The sequence below is a fragment of the Mytilus galloprovincialis genome, chromosome 2, assembly GCF_965363235.1.
Source record: "Mytilus galloprovincialis chromosome 2, xbMytGall1.hap1.1, whole genome shotgun sequence".
NCBI classification, from domain to species: domain Eukaryota; kingdom Metazoa; phylum Mollusca; class Bivalvia; order Mytilida; family Mytilidae; genus Mytilus; species Mytilus galloprovincialis.
In genome coordinates this window covers 110025410-110047066 of record NC_134839.1, presented here as the reverse complement: position 1 = coordinate 110047066, position 21657 = coordinate 110025410, and the positions used below count along the sequence as shown (strand labels likewise).

The 21657-nt window shown below is 33.4% G+C and overlaps 2 protein-coding genes across 2 annotated transcripts in view; one reads left to right on the top strand and one right to left on the bottom strand.

Moving 5' to 3' along the window:
* LOC143065356 (uncharacterized) overlaps positions 1-5690 on the bottom strand; it is a 158966-nt gene extending 153276 nt beyond the window's left edge. The window contains exons 1-4 of the mRNA XM_076238887.1: positions 5619-5690; positions 4094-4136; positions 1317-1467; positions 741-850 (exon numbers count right to left, since the gene is read on the bottom strand). Of these exons, the coding sequence (XP_076095002.1) occupies positions 741-850; positions 1317-1467; positions 4094-4136; positions 5619-5642 (328 nt within the window). The 5' untranslated portion in view covers positions 5643-5690. The remainder of the gene's footprint in view (positions 1-740; positions 851-1316; positions 1468-4093; positions 4137-5618) is intronic.
* A 2188-nt stretch (positions 5691-7878) lies between these two features.
* LOC143062609 (uncharacterized) overlaps positions 7879-21657 on the top strand; it is a 35564-nt gene continuing 21785 nt past the window's right edge. Inside the window, exons 1-4 of the mRNA XM_076234274.1 lie at positions 7879-8013; positions 9104-9200; positions 18851-18884; positions 20316-20448. Of these exons, the coding sequence (XP_076090389.1) occupies positions 20350-20448 (99 nt within the window). The 5' untranslated portion in view covers positions 7879-8013; positions 9104-9200; positions 18851-18884; positions 20316-20349. The remainder of the gene's footprint in view (positions 8014-9103; positions 9201-18850; positions 18885-20315; positions 20449-21657) is intronic.

Sequence of the window (21657 nt, the reverse complement as noted above, 5' to 3'; positions counted from 1 at the left end):
GAGGAAAACTACCGACATTCGGCAGATAAAGGTCAACCACACCACGCCAAGGTCAACCACACCACGCCACGACCGTGGTTAAAACTCACAACTGCAATGCACAGAGTTGACATGCTCGAGTTGCTCAGTTTTCTATGTTGTGTTTTGTGTACTATTGAAAATATCACAAAAATATAAAGAAACTTGTTCAATAATCTTCTTCAGAAATATGTTAATAATGGGAGATTTGTAATAAAGGTAGTTTTCACTTGGCGTTGTTTATTTCCATATTTATTTCGATATACTTAAGAAAAAATTAACAATATTTTTTGGTTAAAGCTTTGTGTTTGCATGATTCAAAACAACGATTTAGTGCAGATATCTTCTAAGACTTGCTGGTACCATATGTTTAACTTTGTTAATTCGAAACTTTTCCTCCAACCCATATCGCTATGCTAATTCATCGCACGACTGGTAAATTTGTTACGGATTTGATTATTTAATGTCATCACATGCTGACCCCATATGTTTCCGTAGAGTTCAGTAGATACTTTACTAAAGCTTATGATATATATAACCTTAAACTATACTACATCACAGAAAAATTATCAACGCTTTCAATGAGAGCACAACTGAACCAAAGGACAAAAAACACATCCAAAGTGCATGTATATAAATGTTTTTTCCGCAAAATAGAATTTTTCATATTCGTATGATTTGGCAATATCTATTAGTATTTAATCGGTTTTTTTTTTAATTACCTGGCCACCATTTAGTCTCTCCCCAGTGAACAATTGATCCGTCAGTCCACCTCCAACTACCTTCTGATCCTTGATCATTTCCACCAGTCCAGATGGAGCCGCCACCAATACTTTACAGAAAATAGAACAGTGAATAATAAGATCGCTTTAAAAAGTATTCATATGGTTCATTCGAATCTTATGTTTAATACGTTTATTGTTCATTCGTTAGATAAGCGCTTTACGACTAGGAAAGCTTGAATGCATCCACACGCGCCAAAGCAAGCCGTAATATTAACTTGATTGGAAAAAATGTTTACATAGTTTTTTCATTAGCAATCACATCACATTTCTTGATGTATAATGATTTTTTTTAACAACTTTAATATAACAACCTAAAGAATAGGAGACCATAAAACTAAAAAAAAATCACTGAAAAAACGAAACACAAATAGGATGTTTAGTTAGCAAGACACAAGGTTTAATTCGTCAGTTATGTTCTGAAATTGCTTTCACCAAGTCAATATGATAGTTGTTTTCTCTCATTCTGTTGTTTGACAACGTTGATTTTATTTTCATTGTGTAAATAAAATGTACCTGTTTATAAACGATGGCGCCCAGCCCCATATGTATGCTGTAGGTTTCCAAAGTTCTCCATTCATACCCTGACAATGGCCGTTTGCAGCCCACCAATTAGTCGAATATTGACTGAAATATCGCCATCCGTTGTAATCTGCACAAAAAATGACTGCAATATAAAGGGTTTCAAACTGTTAAAAAGATTTTAAGAAGGAAGAAAAAAACAAATTCGTTCTGTAAACCTCTTCAAACGCCAATGTAGAATTGAATAATTTTATTGTTAATAATTTAATTTTGGATGTAACGCGTCTTCTGATTGGCTAACGTTGGTTTGTTTATCAGCTCATAGACATGATTTAGTCATGTGACCGTGTCGTCATCAAAGTTTTTTTCATGGTTTACCCCGGTTTAATATAAGAAATAACTGTAATATGTTTCTGTCTATTCGAAATAACATAAAAATGTGGTGCACACTTTAGAATAACCCGCTAAGCCGGTTATTCAGTGTGACCACATTTTTTATGTTATTTCTTCATAGATTGTGTGAGTTCGTGGTCTAGTGGTTAAGACCGATGGCTACAGTGCTGAAGGTCCTGAGTTCGATCCTCACTCGGGATGCTAAAAATGTCAGTACATCAGAAGGGTGATTTTCACCCTCTCACACACATCTCTGGTATCCAGACAGCAGTCTAGCTTGGATACTTCGGGGCCTCAGTAGGTCAAAGTTGTTCCCAGCTGACCTGGAGATCAATCTTCTGAAATCTCTTCGGTTTGTCTGTTCCCGCCGAGAAGTCCGGTGGTTCTCTCTGAGTACTTCGGCTTCCTCCACCATAATAACAGACTTCCCGGTGTCCTACATGCTCCCTTGGGCGGTGTTGGGATGGGGATTGTTCTGGTGGTGGGTTAATATTGTCAAGGACACATCTCCATTAATCCTTAGGGAGTGTACATGTATCCACTGTACCCTTGCAGTCAATCAAGGGGTGCGTCTATACTGGCGGAATCTCGAAGTACATACATACATACATAGACAGAAAAAATATAAAAGTCATTCCTTAAATGGACATTTTAAAATCTAAAGCGTTTATTCGTTGCGGAAGTATACTAAGAAAGCATGTCATCTGCTACATAAAATGGTTTCACTTGTGGATATAAATCAAAATACTGGTCTTTCGAATGCACAAAATTCATTCATATTCTACATTGTAAATTTTGTTTTATGTTTGTTTGTTTGTTTGTTTGTTTGTTTATTTGTTTGGTTTTTTTTCTCTGGTTCCCTGTGTTGTATATTGTAATATTTGTTTTTATGTTCGTTTTTAATAATGTATGACTATCCTATTTTTCTTTTATCCCGAAAAAAAACCAATATTTTGTTAGTTCATATTTATCATGCTTAAGGATTAAGGTTTATTTGATAGAACGAAACAAGAGACAAGATAATGACTAACAATCGGATTTAAGGTTGTCAATGATTTTTATATGCTTTATTCGATTTACACGAAGAATTTGAGTTTCGTTATGAAGCTCATTACAAAACATATTAATAAAGATTGAAAAGGAAATGAAAAATTAAAAACCAGGAAAAGTACAATCAAAAATTCGAAAGAGAACAAGATTGGGCAATCGACAATAATATCACATGATAAACTCCTGTATATTGATATTTGGTAATGCATATCATTATCTAATTGTCTCGAAATAAAATATACTTAACTCCTAGGTAAACTCAAAACAATAAGTACCTAATACAATGGTTTAAATCACAAAATGAGGCAAACGCTGCTTTAAATTGTATTTTCTTTCATGCAGTACGGGATAACATCAAGTTGACATTATTTATTTTTGAGGGTATTTTCATTCAATTATGACTCTATATAGAAAATTGACTACCATTTTCGTGAGCTTGCTGTAAAGTTGCAAAAAGGTGATATATTTTCGAGAAAATCCTTTTCCGTTTAGTTTGTGGATATAGAAAAAAACCTATTTCATAAAGTTTGTACTTGTGCTGTACTGTTACACCACTGTCCCAGGTTAGGCGAGGGTTGCTACTTTCAAACTAGTTTATCCCCATTATATTATGTATGTGCCAATCCCAAGACAGGAGTCTTTAGTCAGTGTCTGTTGTGTGACAGTGTTGCTGTATATCAGATTTGTTTTTCATTAATTATTATGTACATAAATAATACTTTAGTTTTCTCGTTTGAATTGTTTAACATACGTAATTTCGGGGCCTATTATAGATGACTATGCGGTATGTTTTGGAATTAATAACACATATACTGATAAGCTTGTCACATATCTTGACATATTGTCATTTCAATGACAAATAAAAGGATTTCAGCTATCAAATAAAGCATGAACTTTCTATTTCTATGCAGCAACATTTCACCACCGCTTGCATATGAAGTATATATCCCGGTCTGCCAGTTTTTATGCGATACCCTCTCCCTCCCGAACTTGGTGATTTGGTTGCCCGTTATAGAATATCTGTGTTACAGATAACCACGAATTGTTTCTTGATTGTATAAGTGTTTGTTGTCTTTCCGTTTTTTTTTTTTTATTTTGTCGATATTTCATCTATTTTAATACTCCCTTTGGAATCTTCCGCCTGTCGGTTAATTTTCGACGTATGAGTTTGACTCAAGCATAAAATTAGAATGGAAAAGGGGGATGTGTCAAAGAGAACTTAAGCATAGTTTGCTATACACAACCTCTGCTAAATGCATCTGCGCATAAAAGCATATATTGATTTAATATTGTAACATTATGTTTATAAATACATGATGTTCACTTACTTGGTGTGCACAGAACTCTTAAAAACAACTGAATAATAATCTTCTGAAATTAATAAATAGAGACAGAGATGAACTGAACTTAGCATAAATCAAATAAAAACAATTTGAAAGAGAGGCGAAACATGTCAAAGGGATAATACACTAAAAAGGCGAAAACAATAGTGTTATGGCAAAAAACGTAAATCGACTGAAATCAAAGCAACAGTAAACATAACACAACAGAGACAAACTAAAGACTGAGTAACATGAACTCCAAATGAAAACCCGAAGGGTTATCTCATGGGCTCTGAAAGGTATAATTAAGAAAAGTTCATGTGGCATCCGACATGTTGCTAATTTAAGCACTAATTAACTCGGTGGTAAGTTAAATCGATAGAACATGACATTTGAAACATATCCGTCATGATCTATAAAATAAGATATTTCACAACGGTCAATTGAACTAGTTATGATGTCATTTAATCTTTCGAAGGAATGATTTCAGCCTGACTTCTTGGCACTCTTGCAAAAAATATGTAATGGTGAATTTAAGGATGTTTTATCTTTTCATGTTCCTATTAAAATGGCTCAAGGAATATGCCAGGCTATTTGAAGAAGGGAAAGCCTACATGTACGTTTATCCTTGCATGTACCTAAGATCACAGAAACACCAATATCTCAATAGAACCATTCACTTTGTTCTGTCTTGATAAAATGTAATATACATTAATCACAGAAACCCCTTTCTTCTCTTTTATATTCGTTCGTTCATGGAAGTATTATTTATTTATAGTTATAACAGTTTTGAATACTGATCCATTATATATTTGTTTTTCACTTATATTCAAATCGGTTTTTTTCTACAATTAAACAAAACCTTTCATTTACATCTATACCTTCATATCTGCCAGTTTCAGTTGAAATCGGACCAACACCTGCTCTAAATTTAGCATATGCACTTCTACATAAACCCGGTATAGTAATACTTAATATTTTTCTGTACAATAATTTTATTTAAATAACCTGTAAGTACGCAATTGAATGCTTTTATTAGCTAGCAAAATGAATGTTATTTATTTTGGTACATAACGAATAGGTTTTTTTCAATATCTTTTGTAACAGACTTGATTAAAATGCATTCAATATTAAAATACTGATTAAGATCTTTAAACTTTGTATTCACTCTACAGTCGCAATTTTTTACTTTTATTAAAACTGATATTATTACTCCAATGAAAAAAATTCTTATTAAGTCTACAATTTAACATCTTATTAAATCGTGCCCATGTCCTAAATTTGGTAGACCATTGTTTAACAAAACATGGTTTCCATCCCATATTTCCATAAAGTGCTAAGTTAGGGGTATATCTACCCACTCCCATAACAAATCTTATAGCCTTATGTTTAACCGCATTTATTCATGAAAATTCCTAGGCACCATAGACTTTAGTCAGTCAAATATGGAATGTACAAACTACTTAAAACGATAGCTTTTAAGAACTGAACATTAAGCTACAGATAATCAGACATGAATTCCAGATCTTACCTTTGCATAGATAAGTTCCCCCATCTTTACCGTACTTATAATATTAATAAGCTATGATGTAAAATTAAATTCGTCACACTCCAATATGCTTCTTATATTCAATATAATGCAACTGCGTATTAGATGACCAGACTTCAACAGGAAGATAAAATAAACAAGTTTAAACTGATGCAAGCATAAGAATAACAGAATTTGTCACCTGAAACCAGGGTCAAAGCTGTGTTTTGTGCATGTTTTTTTGTTATTTCAATGATTGGGATTTAAAGAGGTGGTTGTATCAAAGAACATGATAGCTCCAGAGATATTTACATTGTTTCCATTGATATCAGTATTATTTTCATAACATAAATGTTCTGCGCAGCACTTTTTCAGATTTTTTTTTTATGTGTGTAAGACTTTTTCCTTCACAACTTGGCAGTCTTTCCCACTGGTCTTTCCAATTTCCCCATAATCCATTATTAATAGCATATTATAGCATAAATTACTTAGTCATCATTTATCCATTTTCGTCCAAAAACAGTGACTTAAAAAAAAAAACTCTTTACCAATTATTCACACATTTTACAAAAACATGGAACTTGCTTTAATAGATATGAACACTATATATGCACGTGAATGATTGAAATCAGATTAGTACGCAGTATTGACTTTTCAAACGTTTCGAAAATGTTGGCGTATTGAAATGCAGACATTCATTATTATATGTCATCGGACGCAGGACATTTTAGCGAAAAATGCAAAACTACATGGGGACATTTTAGCGCAGACATTAGAACCCATTTTAGCGCTATTTTGTCGACATGCCTTATCAAAAAAAAAAAAATCATATCAAATGGAATTAAAACCTCATAGCCCAATTCCCTAATAAAACTGCTTTATCAATAACATAGATATGTTTGATCAATTTTTTTTATACAGGTGCTTTGGGCAAAACGAAATCAGTGCAAAAAAAAATTTGGAAAATGATGGAGGAAAATGACTATCTTCTAGACAATTAGACTATAGCAGGTATTTTTAGGCACTCCCCACCCCTGGACCTTTCAATCTACGTATACTTTTATAATTCATACGGAGATAAATAAGGAGATGTGGTATGGCTGCCAATGAAACAACTATCGTATTGTTGCTATAGAAAATTGACTGATTTAGATTCCCATTTCACATTAACTGAACAAACAGAAAGATAGGTTTTAAATACTTATTTTAGGTAAAGAAGCCTTGTAACTGTACAATCACAAATAATCATCTCACAACTTATAAGGTTTTAAAATGACCTATCATACATGTATAGGACTTATTATATGTTAAACTTCAATTTGAAGGCTTGTAACTGCGTGTATTTATGAATTGTTATCTTAAACGACATTGCTATACCGTATTTACTAGGGAAATTTATGGCCGAGACATAAGAATCCAAAGACGTTCATATAGAGTACAATCGAGATATTGACGGATTTATGGCTAGTTTCACATTTTTTTTTTACACATAATACATTTAGGTTTTGATCGAAGCAGGAACATATATATGCTAGATATACGGTTCGAAGACATTTATATATCATTACATTGCATGTTTCATTGTATAACATTATTTTGATTGGCTTACAGCAATCTCGCGTCCTTCTGTTCAAAATTGAAATTCATTACACAATGAAATTTATCATTCAAGATTACACGAGGTCCCACAATAAAGTGCAAGATTTATGAAAATCGACGTGAAATTGAGATTGTTTTTCTCTTCAATTTCTCAATTTTCGATATAAAGAAAAGTATATGTCGACATATTCCCGTCATAATGGCAATTTAAAACACGCAGAAGAACGAATCCTCTTAATGCTCAATTTAGGAAAAAGATAGATATATTTTGTAGCCTGTATAAAATATATATTATTTGCTCACTTAAAAAATAATAATTCGATATTAATATAAAAATATTTTTCTATAAACAATACATACAGGTATATGATAAAATTGTTGATTTAATTGAACGGTTGATGTATAGGTAACATACGTTTTTATGTCTAACTGACACAAATACATATTGAATATTTAAAAATGGTAATATTCAAACTACAAAATGTTTAGTTGCATATATGGTGTAGACATTTAAATGTTTGTGTTCAGTACATAGATTTATAATGGTTCATTTACTTTAAAAGTGACCTTCCTGGTTCTTATTTTAAACTTAATCAAATCGTTTCTCGGAACCGTACCAAATCATTTAGAGACATTTGTAGAGGAGACGATGGATCGTTTTCGGTCCATTTTCCTCTGTTTATTTGTTACTCAGACTTTTGGAAATTTTATAAAATTCCGAAGCGGTTATGAATATCTCTATCATTTTAATTCGGATTCCGTTATTAAACAACTAGATACTTTTCAAACAAATGCAAAGGTACGTACACTAGTTTATTCATATCTTAAAACTTTAACTTATTTTCCACGTTTCAAGTTTTGTGTAATTAATGAGAGGCGCTTTGTCGTTGTATTACTTATTTTAACTTCAACCGTCTGTTCCCTCTCTCGTGCCCAGTTGTTGAAATATATGATGTCAATCCACTGTACATTCAGTATCTATAGAGATGATCATCGAAAAACGAAGGGAAAAATCCTCACATCGTAAACATTTATGTTTTGGTTCAAGCATTTTTAATTAAGTTTGATATCACTGACTTAGGTGCTTCAGGTCAATTTCATTTTTTGGTAATTTTTTTATTTGGGGGGGGGGGGGGATTCTTTGAGAAGTTAATCAAAACTTACAAAAACTACAACTACTAGTTGCAATTTGATTAACTCAAAAGATCGATTTGATTTCTTTTATTTTCCAGCCGAAACATGGGAGAAGACTGCATAAGTTTTTCTAACTTGTGTCGCAACCCTTTTGCATATTTAAGAAAATAAAGTCTGTTCAGATCGATTTGTTTCAGCAGAAAGTCGGTGATATTACACGGGTTTTCCGTCGTCCTTCCCCTATAAGATCTGTCCGCCATGATATTGTAAATAGTGCTGAAGTGGCAATAAACACCATCAATCAATCATCATTTAATTTTACCATTATTCAATTGTTTTTATGCCCACCTACGATAGTAGAGGGGCATTATGTTTTCTGGTCTGTGCGTCCGTTCGTCCGTCCGTCTGTCTGTTCGTCCGTCTGTCCCGCTTCAGGTTAAAGTTTTTGGTCAAGGTAGTTTTTGATGAAGTTGAAGTCCAATCAACTTGAAACTTAGTCCACATGTTCCTTATGATATGATCTTTCTAATTTTAAAGCCAAATTAAACTTTTGACCCCAATTTCACGGTCCATTGAACATGGAAAATGATAGTGTGAGTGGGGCATCCGTGTACTTTGGACACATTCTTGTTTGTTTTTGTTATTGTTTTACTTTTATATCAGACAGCAATTACTTTTAAATTATGGAAAGCTTTAAACTAAAATCAAAAGTACATAACATCTGTTGTAGACCTATGTTCTCCTATATCTTACAGATCAGTTTTACAGCAATACAAGATGGACATGAGTTTCAGGAAATTCTTTTGAAGATTTATACATTCTCTTTCAAGCCAGGTGAACACAAGTCAACTGGTAAGTTCAGTATCGATAGGATAAATATATATTTATAGCAGATTTTGCGTTAACAATAAACGAAAAAAAAAATATATCAAATTAGCTTTTTACTTATAAATGAAGTTAGTGGACGATCATTTCATTTTCGGAGGTGTAAAATTTATCGTGAGTCTAAAATATTCCTTTAACAATTCAACTGAATATTTTTATCGTAGGATTTAATCTACACTTAAGATTTTTTGTGAAAAGGGCTACTGGAGTATATTTTGAGTGATGAGAGATAAAAGTGATAAATCATCTTGAATAAGACAGAAGGGGGGGGGGGGGGGCAAGGGGTTTAACTGTTATGCTGTTATGGGGCAATTTGATTCTTTGTTATCTGTTATTCTGAAAATATATTTGCTGTTAGCTGTTATTGGACTATTAGATTTTTTGTTATCTGTTATTGTGATAATGTATTTGCTGTTAACTGTTTTTGAAAATTGGAATGTTAGCATTTTTTTTGACAGCCAATATTCTGTAGAAATTGAAGATTTTTGAACATTGGGGTCTACCACTAGTAATATGGTGGTCCCGTATTCGGTGAAGGATTTCATAAACATATACCCATCACAGATCATCACATAAGCATATTAATAGCAGTGAGGTCCAGGAAAATTCCTGTATATCTTATGATTATCCTTTGTAATAAAATCCATTTTTTATGAACATGTAGCTTGCTATTCAGTGTGAGCCAAGGCTCCGTGTTGAAGGCTGTATTTTGACCTATATGTACAATGGTTTACTTTTATAAATTGTTACTTGGATGGAGAGTTGTTTCATTGGCACTCATACCACATCTTCCTATATCCATGTAGTAAATTTTTTTGTATTGGGATATTGTTCCTTGTTTCCAGTACGTACATATTAAATTCGAACAATTCTTAATATGACAAAAAGGAAAACATATGGCCAGGGATATCTGATGAGGATCTCAATTAAGGTTTAGGTCCTTACAACCATAGAATAAAGTACACAGATTCAGATCTGTGATTCTTTTCAAAGCAGAACCAAATACATTGTACAATAATAGTTCCAACCATGTCATGGGTTCTGAAGCTGCACATAACTCATTACAAACAAAGATTTAGTTCGTCTTCAAGCCATTGTTCCACTACTTTACTATGTATTCTACTTCCTAGTACTGTAACACAATTGTGTTTCATATCATTAATTATCAAGGAGTATTAATTAGGAAATTTATTAAAAAGGAATTAAACAATTCAATGACAATCATGTACGCTTTGGACACTTAATAACGATCTGTTCAAATATTATAGACATATACCCTGCAGACAATAAATGACCATGTCTACTGTGAAATAACATGTATCCTTCAGGGGTTAATTGCATAGTTTGACAATTAACAATATACTAGAATTATTTAACATCCAGACTTCTACGTTGACTAGCTCGAGTACTGCATATTGTGAGCTGCCGATTTAATAAGACAAATGATCAATATAAACATATTATACACTATACAATGTGAAAACAATAACATCATTGTTCAACAAAAATATATACTCATCAATGTTGACCTTATGTATTAGAATAACTGAATAAATGAATGTTTCGTGGCCGCCCAGGAAAAACCCTTTTAGGAAACCTGTGTCCTTTTGTCCATGCCAACGAAACTCTAAGTGTTGGACCTCACTTATCAAATGAGAAAAAGAAAAACATAATTTTGTTTGTAAATATCGAAATAGAAAAGAAAGCGAGTCATTAGGACTCAAGGGCTATGAAACTTTTTGGTACAAAAGTCTAAATACGATTACGTTTGTATAGCCAATCAACCTACATAAAAATCAATATATTTATCAAATTCAAAATTATGCAAATCTTTTTTCCTTAAAAAACCCTTAAAAATACGATGTTCACAGTACGAAGTACAGGCTAGAATTAACTATATAAAACAGTCACTTTACAACCTAATTTTTTGGCGCCAAAAATTCCTACGCCTACACGTACATGTATTACACATGCGCAAGAAGACAATCAATTCCCGTTATACTTATGTGCCTCGGGAATTTTTTAGTCTTCTTTCCACTTAATACATCTAAACTATTTAAAGAAAAACACAACACAAACTTATGTTGTTGACTAGCTCGAGTACTGCATAGAGCAACAAAGATAGAAAAATAAGAAAATAAATATACTACAAGCCTAAAGTTTTAGATACGGCTAACCTACTTTCTACAGAGTCGGCTACGTAGCCGTCTTTGCTTGAATCACTTTTCCACCTACCATGGCGCTTCCAGCACCTTTCATTGACACCTGAGTTTGCCGCCATAGTGGCACCACCAGACCTAAGCGAATGCAACCCAAGATTCAATTCAGGTGCAACTAGTCTTAATCTCTTAATAACACACTCCCTAGCAGTAGTGTAACTAATAGGTTTGTTAATACTAATTAATGCACATTTTTTCTTACTTCTGTACAAAGGTCGAAATAAAAACATATCACTATCCAAAACTAATTCGGCTAAACTGACATATCTAAAAAACATAGCATAAGGACAAGCCAAAGTATGACCTTTACAAATTAAAATTTCATCACCTGATCTGTACTGATCAGTCTTACTTCGCCTAATCTTAATAACTAAATGCTCTTCTTTTACGAAAAAATCGTTACATCTAAGCTGACTTAACTCATTAAAACGTAAAAAACCACTGAAACCTAACAAAGTCATCAAAAGATCCCTAACTACCAGTAAATCTGTAGAAAAATGAAACATTGAACATAACCGAATTAAGATATCAGTAGTGACTGGGTCTTTCTTATTAACAACAGGTTTAGCAGTTCTTTTAGCTGATTCAACTAAACTTTCAACAAAAGAGTTATTTGTAGGGTCAATTTGACCACACATTTCATGTGCCCATTTAATTGAATAAACAGCAGATGATACCGTACTGTACGTTGATCCGGAATCTAACAAATTAGACAAATATAAAGCAATATGTATAGGCGAGGCAGGCATTGAAATTAAACAATGTTTACTAACAAATTTTTCCCACTTTAAAAAACCATAGTAATATTTTTTCACAGTACTGTCACTTCTTGATCCCAATAAATGTGTAGATAAGCTGGCAACCGAACTGTACAAAGGGTGAGTTTCATCAATTCCACTATGTACCACGGCGTCACGTACAAACTGTTCTTGCTTTATTCCTGTGCAAAAGAAATACTACAATCAAAATCTGATTTTAAAAGCAATCATTGCAAAATTCAAAGGATTTACTCCAAAAATACCATTATTACCTCTACCTCTTACAATTAAATTTTTATTTGTAAGCCTCATTTTACTCTCAACAAAAGTGCAATTCGAATTGTGTAATAATGCCCAGAATGGAGCTGATTTCCAAAATGGAACAACAAGAGTACTGTCTGCGCTATCGTTGCATACTTTTCTAATGACCTTGGCTATCAAATTTGGCGGTGGCGCCAACCAGTTATTTTCTCCTTGCCAATTTTGCGTGAAAGCGTCAATAGCTTCAGTACCTTTGCACCAACATTTTGAATTAAACCTAAAACATTTACTGTTATAATCAGTAGCAAATCTATCTATAGAATGTTTTCCCCAAATCTCATCAAGCATGTCAAACACCTCAAAATGAATTCCCCAATCATCACAATCTGAATATCTACTTAAATTATCAGCTATTGTGTTCTGTTCCCGAGGAACCCATTGTGTCTTAATACTTATATTATTTTCTGTGCACAATTCATTTAAATCACAAGCAATCTCTTGAAGATCTAACTTTCTACTACCGTTCTTAATTATGCTTGTAACGTTTTTATTATCAGTATTCAGTTGAACTGTATGATTTTTCAGCATTGTAACAGAACTTTTAACTACTCTACTTACTGCTTCAAGCTCTCTCCATGTAGAGCTTTTAACACTTTCAGATACCGACCAGTTACTAGTCACAGTTATCAAACTGTTATAAGGAACTTCTAGACCACAATCAGTCATTTTCATAATACAATCAGAGTCACAGACAGACTCTGTATCAGCTGGGACTACATATCCCCCAAAGCCGACATCTGATGCGTCAGTATACGCCACAAAATCACAAAAATCTGACTCATGCAGATTTAAACCCTTTCTATTGAACTTTCTTAAGTTCTCAAACCAAAAATATAGCTCTTCAATAGCTACAGAATTCAATACTACAAGCGAGTTCCAACTTGCTCTCATTATAAGACAATTGTACAATTCTCGAGTTCTAAGTCTACAAACGTTTCCCATTACAGACATCATTGATATTATCTGTCCAACAATACCAGCCACAAATCTAGCATTATACAAAAGCTTGCCTTTACCTACACTTTTCAATGTTTTGTCAATAACCGAAAGAAGTCTTTCGACTCTCTCCTCGGTAATACTCAATTTTCCAAATTGCATTTCCCAAAATAACCCTATCCAAGTAATATTCTGTACAGGCAACCATATACATTTCTCTTCTGCTATTAAAAAACCAAACTCTGTCAAACTTTCTCTTACAAAAGTGCTAACACGGTGTGCGCAATCGAAATTACTGTCTCCGCCCAAACCATCATCTAAGTACATTATGATTCTCAAACCTTGACTCCTCCAGTACTTAACAACTTCTTTTGTAAGTTTGGTAAATATATGACCAGCGCTAGCAATTCCAAAAGGAAGAACATTAAATACATAATATCTGGTTGTCCCTTCAAATTGCCAACTAAAACCTAAATACTTTCTGTGGTCTGGTAATATTTCTATGTGATGATAAGCACTTTTTAAATCAAAGCGAAACAGATAATTTCCTTTATTAAATAGTTGCTTGGCAACTGACCCATCTTCAAACTTAAATTTAAACTGATGTATGCACTCATTGATATGTCTGTTTCTTTTCAGGACACTCATTCTGCCAATGACCAGGCTTGTAACAATTATAACAAACACCAGGCTTCCTTGATACTGTCTGTCTATCTCTGCTTCCACTGGAACTGGCTGGTTTTACATAAGGCTCAGCGCGGGATCTCCTCTTTACTCTGTCTGCTTTGATCTTCCTTTCCGCTCTGTTTTGTGCTCTAAATATCTTTCTGTCATCTTCTGAATCGTCCGCCAAAGGATTTGCGGTATACTCCTGAACCAATTTCCATCCACATTCTGAAGAGTCTGCCATCTTTACTAATTTTTGGCGATAATTTAAAAGTTCAATACCTTCAGATATCTTCTGTTTAGCCCTCGCGGCGGATGGGTCTTTTGGCTCGATAACAGCTTCTGCTTCTTTCAACGCGACAGACACTTTCTGGTTGAACTTAAATTGATCTTCACAACTTTTCCTCTGAAATTTGTAACTGTCTGTTGATAACAGGTCATTGTGAATACGGTTGAACTGTGCGTCCGAACGTTCCTTTTGTTGTTGGTCATAAACTTGAAATTTAGTAGTAAATAAACTGTCCAACTTAGATAAAAATTCATTCTGTGATCTATTTACTTCTTCACTAACGATACGCTTCACATTATTTTCTAAGTCATCCATAGCGTGACGGTGAACGGCACTCACAAAATACGATGTTCACAGTACGAAGTACAGGCTAGAATTAACTATATAAAACAGTCACTTTACAACCTAATTTTTTGGCGCCAAAAATTCCTACGCCTACACGTACATGTATTACACATGCGCAAGAAGACAATCAATTCCCGTTATACTTATGTGCCTCGGGAATTTTTTAGTATCCTTCAGGGGTTAATTGCATAGTTTGACAATTAACAATATACTAGAATTATTTAACATCCAGACTTCTACGTAACCGGCCATTAGCTATGGGCCAATGTTTATGGACAACTGGACCATATAAGATCCAGCTTTGGACTTGGAAGGAGGACAGATTGGTACAAGAGATTGGTACCGGAGATTCCGCCAAGGTCCCCCCCCCCCCTCGTGGGTAGGCTGGAACATATGCGCTTAATATCCAAACGTACTCCATCAGGATTGAAACTATACGATCACGTGCCCGTGTGAGATATTGAACATTCGAACAATTCAATTTTAAAGACAGTTTGTGAACATTCGAACATTTGAACTTTAGAAACATTCTTGACTTTGTAATTACGTAATAAAATATCTTTATCCACTGACTATATTACAGTACACTAAAAAAACTGATAATAAATTGTTCAAATAAGGTCTTTGAAAATTGTGGAATAAATTACTTTTGGAGTTTCAAAATTAGTTGAAAGTACTTGATAAATTGCATGCTTGTAATTGGTGCTTTTCATTTTCCTACCCTATATACCTTTGTGGTCATAGTCTTATTAAGAAAAAAAAAAAACACACACCTCATGCATTGAACGTGCATTTAAAAAAAAATCAGAATGCGAATATATATGTTAGACTCAGATCGACGTCCGGCCTCTAATCGACGTCCGTTCCTCAAATCGACGTCTGTTTCTCAAATCGACGTCCAAATCGACGTAACATTCTCAAATCGACGTCCAATATTTTGATACTCTAATCTACGTCCAATGTGACGGCATGTATTGCCAAAACTACTCCCGATTGATTTTAGTCGATTGTAGTCGTCTTAAATTGATGTCCAATATCAATAAATAATAAATTACTGGACATAACTAGTCTAATGCTGTTAGTTTTCTCGTTTAAATTGTTTTACATTGTCATTTCGGGGCCTTTTATAGCTGACTATGCGTTATGGGCTTTGTTCATTGTTGAAGGCCGTACGGTGACCTATAGTTGTTAATTTACGTCATTTTGGTCTCTTGTGGAAAGTTGTCTCGTTGGCATTCATACCACATCTTCTTTTTTATATCAATTGTTTACGCTTATACATGTACATGTTTTGTAGGGTTCAAACATTTATACATACTTTCCATATAATGTTTTTTTCAACCCGAAAAAGATATCATGCATATTAAAGTTTATCTTGATAAAAAGTTAATCCATAGTAGTTTGTCATTCCTATTCATGTTAATAAATGACATGCATGTAAGTGTATGTGAAGGAGAAAGGAACTTAACGACAAAGAAAACCTAACGATTTCTAGAGGGGAATCATTCAATTTTCAACAATAGACAAAATAAGGAAGTACAGCCAATTTTTGTTTTTTAGTATTATAATTCGAACTGTGTAAGATATTTTTCAACAATTGTTTGAGTTTTACACCTGGAGTAAAACATGTACGCAAGAAATTGGCATTATGTTTTTATGTTGTGCTAATACACAACTGTTCTAGGTTAAGTGCTCACACACATGTTTAACCCTAACATAATCTTTATGAGCCTGTAATGCAGTGGTTTTCGATGGTTTGTGTCTATCATATTTGTTTTCCAGATATTTTTTTTATAAATAAGACCGTTAATTTTCTTATTTAAATTGTTTATATTATTCATGTCATACCACATCTCTTTATTTTTATGTAATCTCTAAAATAAAAAAAATTATAACACAACCTGTTTGCATTATTTAGTCTAGTATGTAATAAATCTTTAAAAAACCCAACACTTTTTAAAATAGATTCTATTTGTCACACATATGTTTAAGGCTCTAAAGGTTTCAGCTGCTGTGGGTTCTGGTCAATTTTGTACTGTGTTCAAAACGGATGTTGATTAAAGAAGCTAAAATTCGGAAGTCGATCAGAGAAACCAAAAATGGACGTCGATTAAATAGGCGCCGTCGATTTGGAAGGTTATTTTATTGTGACGTCAGATTTGGACGTCGATTTGAGGAACAGACGTCGATTAGAGACCGGACGTCGATCTGAGTCTTACATATATATTCAAACTTAGTATTTCAGGTCATTTTTTTAGTAATAACAGAACTATGTCAATTGGACCGGCTTTGATACCATAACTGCCCTAAAAGTTTTTACAAAATATCATTTTTGTCTGCTATGGAGTTTCCATATATCGTCAAGTTATCAGAATTCCAATGGGGACTAACTGTGCACCACTTATTGCAGACCTGTTTCTGTATTGTTATGAGTTACAATTATTGAAACATTCAGCAACTGGAGGGATTGTGCTTGATTTTCATATGATGGAGACATAATCTTTCAATCAGTCCAGGAACTGACTTATTTTAATATTTCATTTATTGTTATCTGTTTTTGTCCATTTTAATTCCTTGTTATCTGTTATAAGCCAAATCAATTTGTTGTTTTGCTGTTATTGGGACCCCCCTTGCCCCCCTTCAAGACAGTTGAAAAATTAATATTCATCAACTCAAAATGCATGAAACAGATATGAGATTAATTTTCTCGAAATAAATATGTAGCATTGGATGGAGAGTTATCTCATTGGCACTCATACCACATCTTCTTATATCTATAGCAACCTGTTATGAAAATTATTATTAATAATAACAACTCCACCCCTAGAAAAGTAAATGGTCATTGACCCGTGTTAAGAGAGAGCCATATCTCTTGCACGTTAAAGACACCCTTGTAGATTTCGAAAAAGAGCAGGCTTATGCCGCTACAAGGCAGCACTCGCACCCGCAAAGTGGAAAGGGATTAATATATAAGTTGCAAAACTTGTTTCCCAATCCACTATAAATAAATATGTTTAAACTAAACTAATGGTCATCCCCTTACTAGACAGTTAGATTTTAATTGATGGACTGATACATGTATAATATAAGAAAGAAGATGTGATATGATTGCCAATGAGACAACTATAAATTTACTTTGAGAGTGACAGATATACACGAGTTTACAAGATAAAGTTTAACAGTAAGTGTTTTATTACGTTCTTGAAAAAGATTTATCACACAAATAGATTACAGCCCTAATGCTAAATTGTTCATTTAAGTCTTATGATAACTATTTGTTACTTATTTATTATTGATCCAACGGGTTTAGAGGTGAGATATCCCAAAGGGATGACCAAATTCTTAGGAAATAGTTGTCTGTTGAATGTTTTTTTTGTATGTCCGTAGACCGGCTATGATATTAGTATTCACTTTTACTATTTTAAAACAATCTTTATTCTTCAACTTTATGAATTATAACTTATTCTGCATTCGGTATTATTGCTATTTGGTATTCACCTTTTATCATTTGTGGATTTGTAATAAATGTTAGAGCTATTTACTTGTCTAACCGAATCAAGAAATGAATCTGCTTTTTTTTTGTAATTCCTGCTCTAGTAGTATGTATCTTCATTTGTATAAGTCTTTATTTGTCAAAACAACCACTTGTCTTCATTATCTTTCCGCCTTTGCAATGGTATAAATGTACGTAATGGGAATTTTCTTATTTATGTCGGGTAACAATTAAAGGCGCATTTTAATTCTATTGGCTATTGAATTTATTCATGTTTTTTTTAAATTTCAAATTTGAGTACAAATGAATGGAGACTTTAAAGATACACGATATTTTACAATGCATATATATTATTATATATTTTGCATGCTAAGGCTTGTTTCTCAGACTTGAATTTTTTTTTTTTAAATATTTAGACAAAATTCTTTGAATAATACGTATTAACCAATGACCTAGTTTCACATTGTAGTAAAATGCGTTTTTGTGACTTTCATTTTCCAGCTATCTGTTTAATTTTTACAAATAAATGAAAAAGTACAAGTACAAAGGTAAAAGACTGACTAATCATTAATAAACCTTTTTTTTCGCAGGTAGTAGCAATGATGACCTTGATTTTTCCAATTGGTAAGTCATTATCATATCTCAGTTTCCCAGGGAGATGGTGATAAAAACGGTTTCCATTCTTATGTATGTAAATATGAAATGTTTGTCGCGTATATTAGACGCATATGATTATAAATCCCAAAGAAATAGACTTACGGTCATTGGAATCAATATTTACATCATTTTCGGCAATTTTTTTTCATCACGGTATGCAGCAAACATTGGAATCTTAAACATAGCAAAACGCTTAATAACAAAGTTTTTTTTTCTATCGATATGTAATGACAGTTTAGAAATAAGGAGATGCGATTGTCAATGAGATAAGTATAGTTCTTAAAGGAGGGAGTCCCGGACGAAAGATACCAGAGGGACAGTCAAACTCATGAATCGAAAATAAACTGACAACGCCATGGCTAAATATGAAAAGAATAAACAGACAAACAATAGTACACACGACACAACATAGAAAACTAAAGAATAAACAACACGAACCCCACCAAAAACTAGGGGTGATCTCAGGTGCTCTGGAAGGGAAAGCAGATCCTGCTCCACATGTGGCACCCGTCGTGTTGCTTTTGAAATAACAAATCCGGTAGATCACACTTATGAAAGGGAAGGGGATTGTAGTTACGACGTAAGGAACATATCTGATATCATTTGTGAAACGGTTATTCCATAACGGTCAACCAACTCGTAATGGCGTCCGCAAAATTTACGAAGAGATGATTTCAACTTCACCATTTGGAACTCTTGATTTAATAGCTTCCTTGTGAGCAACAACCCTCTATCAAGAAAACCGTGATAGGAAATGCAAGCACGGGAATATCGTATCAACTGGGAGATATATACACCGTATGCAGGTGTATGAATGACGTGGATGAAAACGATATAAACCGACATATGACCTTTAACAATGAACAAAATCCATATCTAATGTGCATTTTAAAAGGTAACAACACGACCAACGATTTATGACCTAAAAGAAATGAAGAAAAGCACCCAAATATGGCAGACAGCAACCACCGATAACCACTGAATTAAAAGTTCTAGGTAAACAAATGTGGCGCGGTTCAATACATTATGATATGTTTCAAATGATTAATTGAACAGATAATTTAAAACATTCAAATAAGGTATGTTGTGAGAAAAAAGTAAATAAATGTATGGTTAATGATGCAAACTAACTATATCTACGTCTTTTCCCACTAATCAAGATGCTATTTTTTTCAAATTGAGGACAATATTAAAGAAAAGCTTTGAAAGCCCTCAACATTAAAATTACTAGGCTCATTTGATTCCCGTGCCCCGGCATGCCCGACATTAATTAATATCTTCGAAATTGTCTGACAAACTAAAAAAAAAAAACCAAACAAAACGGTTTTAATGTATTGCAATTTAAAACATAACACATTCATTTGGAAATTTCGTGAGCTGTATTTTTCATTCCACTAGGTTTTCTTTCGACATAACACCACATGGAGAAATAATGCGAGTGTACCATCCAGCTAATGAACATAATGATGTACTAACTGCAAAGAAGGGCTTTGTTTCACTTTTAGCAGCTAAACTTCATTATGACAAAGAGGTAAGAGGGAACAAAAAAATCTGTATGCATATAACGATTAACGATATACAATTTTGGTATCTCAATTTGCTTTTTTCTGAATATTTTTTCGTGTTTATTTTTTTTTCAGTTGGCCAGTGTACATTACTTTATTTGGCGACATTTAGTTCAAGGTTGTGGTTGTCAGGGCCGTAACTACATTGAGGCAAATGAGGCAAATGCCTCATGTTTTAAATTTCAAAAAAACAAAAAAAAAAAACAACCTAGAACAAAAGATTGTCTTCATATGATTGTCTTCATATCAAATTGTTTTCACTGAAAGTGTCTTGCAAGAAGCAAGTTCTCTTCACTCTCTGATGTCGCCCCTGCATATTTTTCGTGATCCATGTTTCTATTTTACTTTTGGGTTTCAGAGTTGATGGTCTATTGTTTGTACTTCTGTGTCCTGGGTTTGTCTTTTGTTCATTTATTGTCCTACTTAATGACTATAGTCTGAGTGTTGATTTTCATTTGTAAACGTGTCACACTGTGTAATGTTGCATGTCCACCGATGTCAAGGCATTATGCGAGAAAATATTTTAAGAATATACGATGCTACTGGACACAGAAAAAAGTGGTCGTTTCTGCATGGAGAGTTGAACTTGATATCAAAGAATACGAAACTGCCTTTCTTGTATATAAAACCATACCCAATTTTTCTTAGTATGGATTGCAAAATTATGTATTTTCTGTAGGTGAGATATGCACAGAAGTGATAGATATGTATTATAAATATAGAAAATTGAATATCTTAATCAACAAAAAAAATAAAAAAAAATAATTGTATCATATCCCCAAGCGCCTGTGGATAAACTAGATGGCTGACATGGTTTAAATTAAAGTAAGACCACCAATTTCCCGGTATCAAATCATTTGTTGAAAAAAACATCAATTTATTGCCATATGACCTTTTACATTCAAGGGTTAAATTTGCACTAAGTCGTGTTCAGACCCTTTAACAGAAAATAAAGGATTATGAAGTACACGTGCACGGGAGCTAATCGCACACAATGTCAATGTATAGAAAAAAATACAAATGATCAATGGTCAAAGTTTTTATTTCGGTTCTTCATCTTGATAGTTGCTGAAGGGTCTTCAATAATCAAGGACGTATATTATGTTAGTTATACGTCCTTGTCAATAATGAAAGAATCATAAATATCGTAAAACAAGGTCAATATGGTCCGTAGT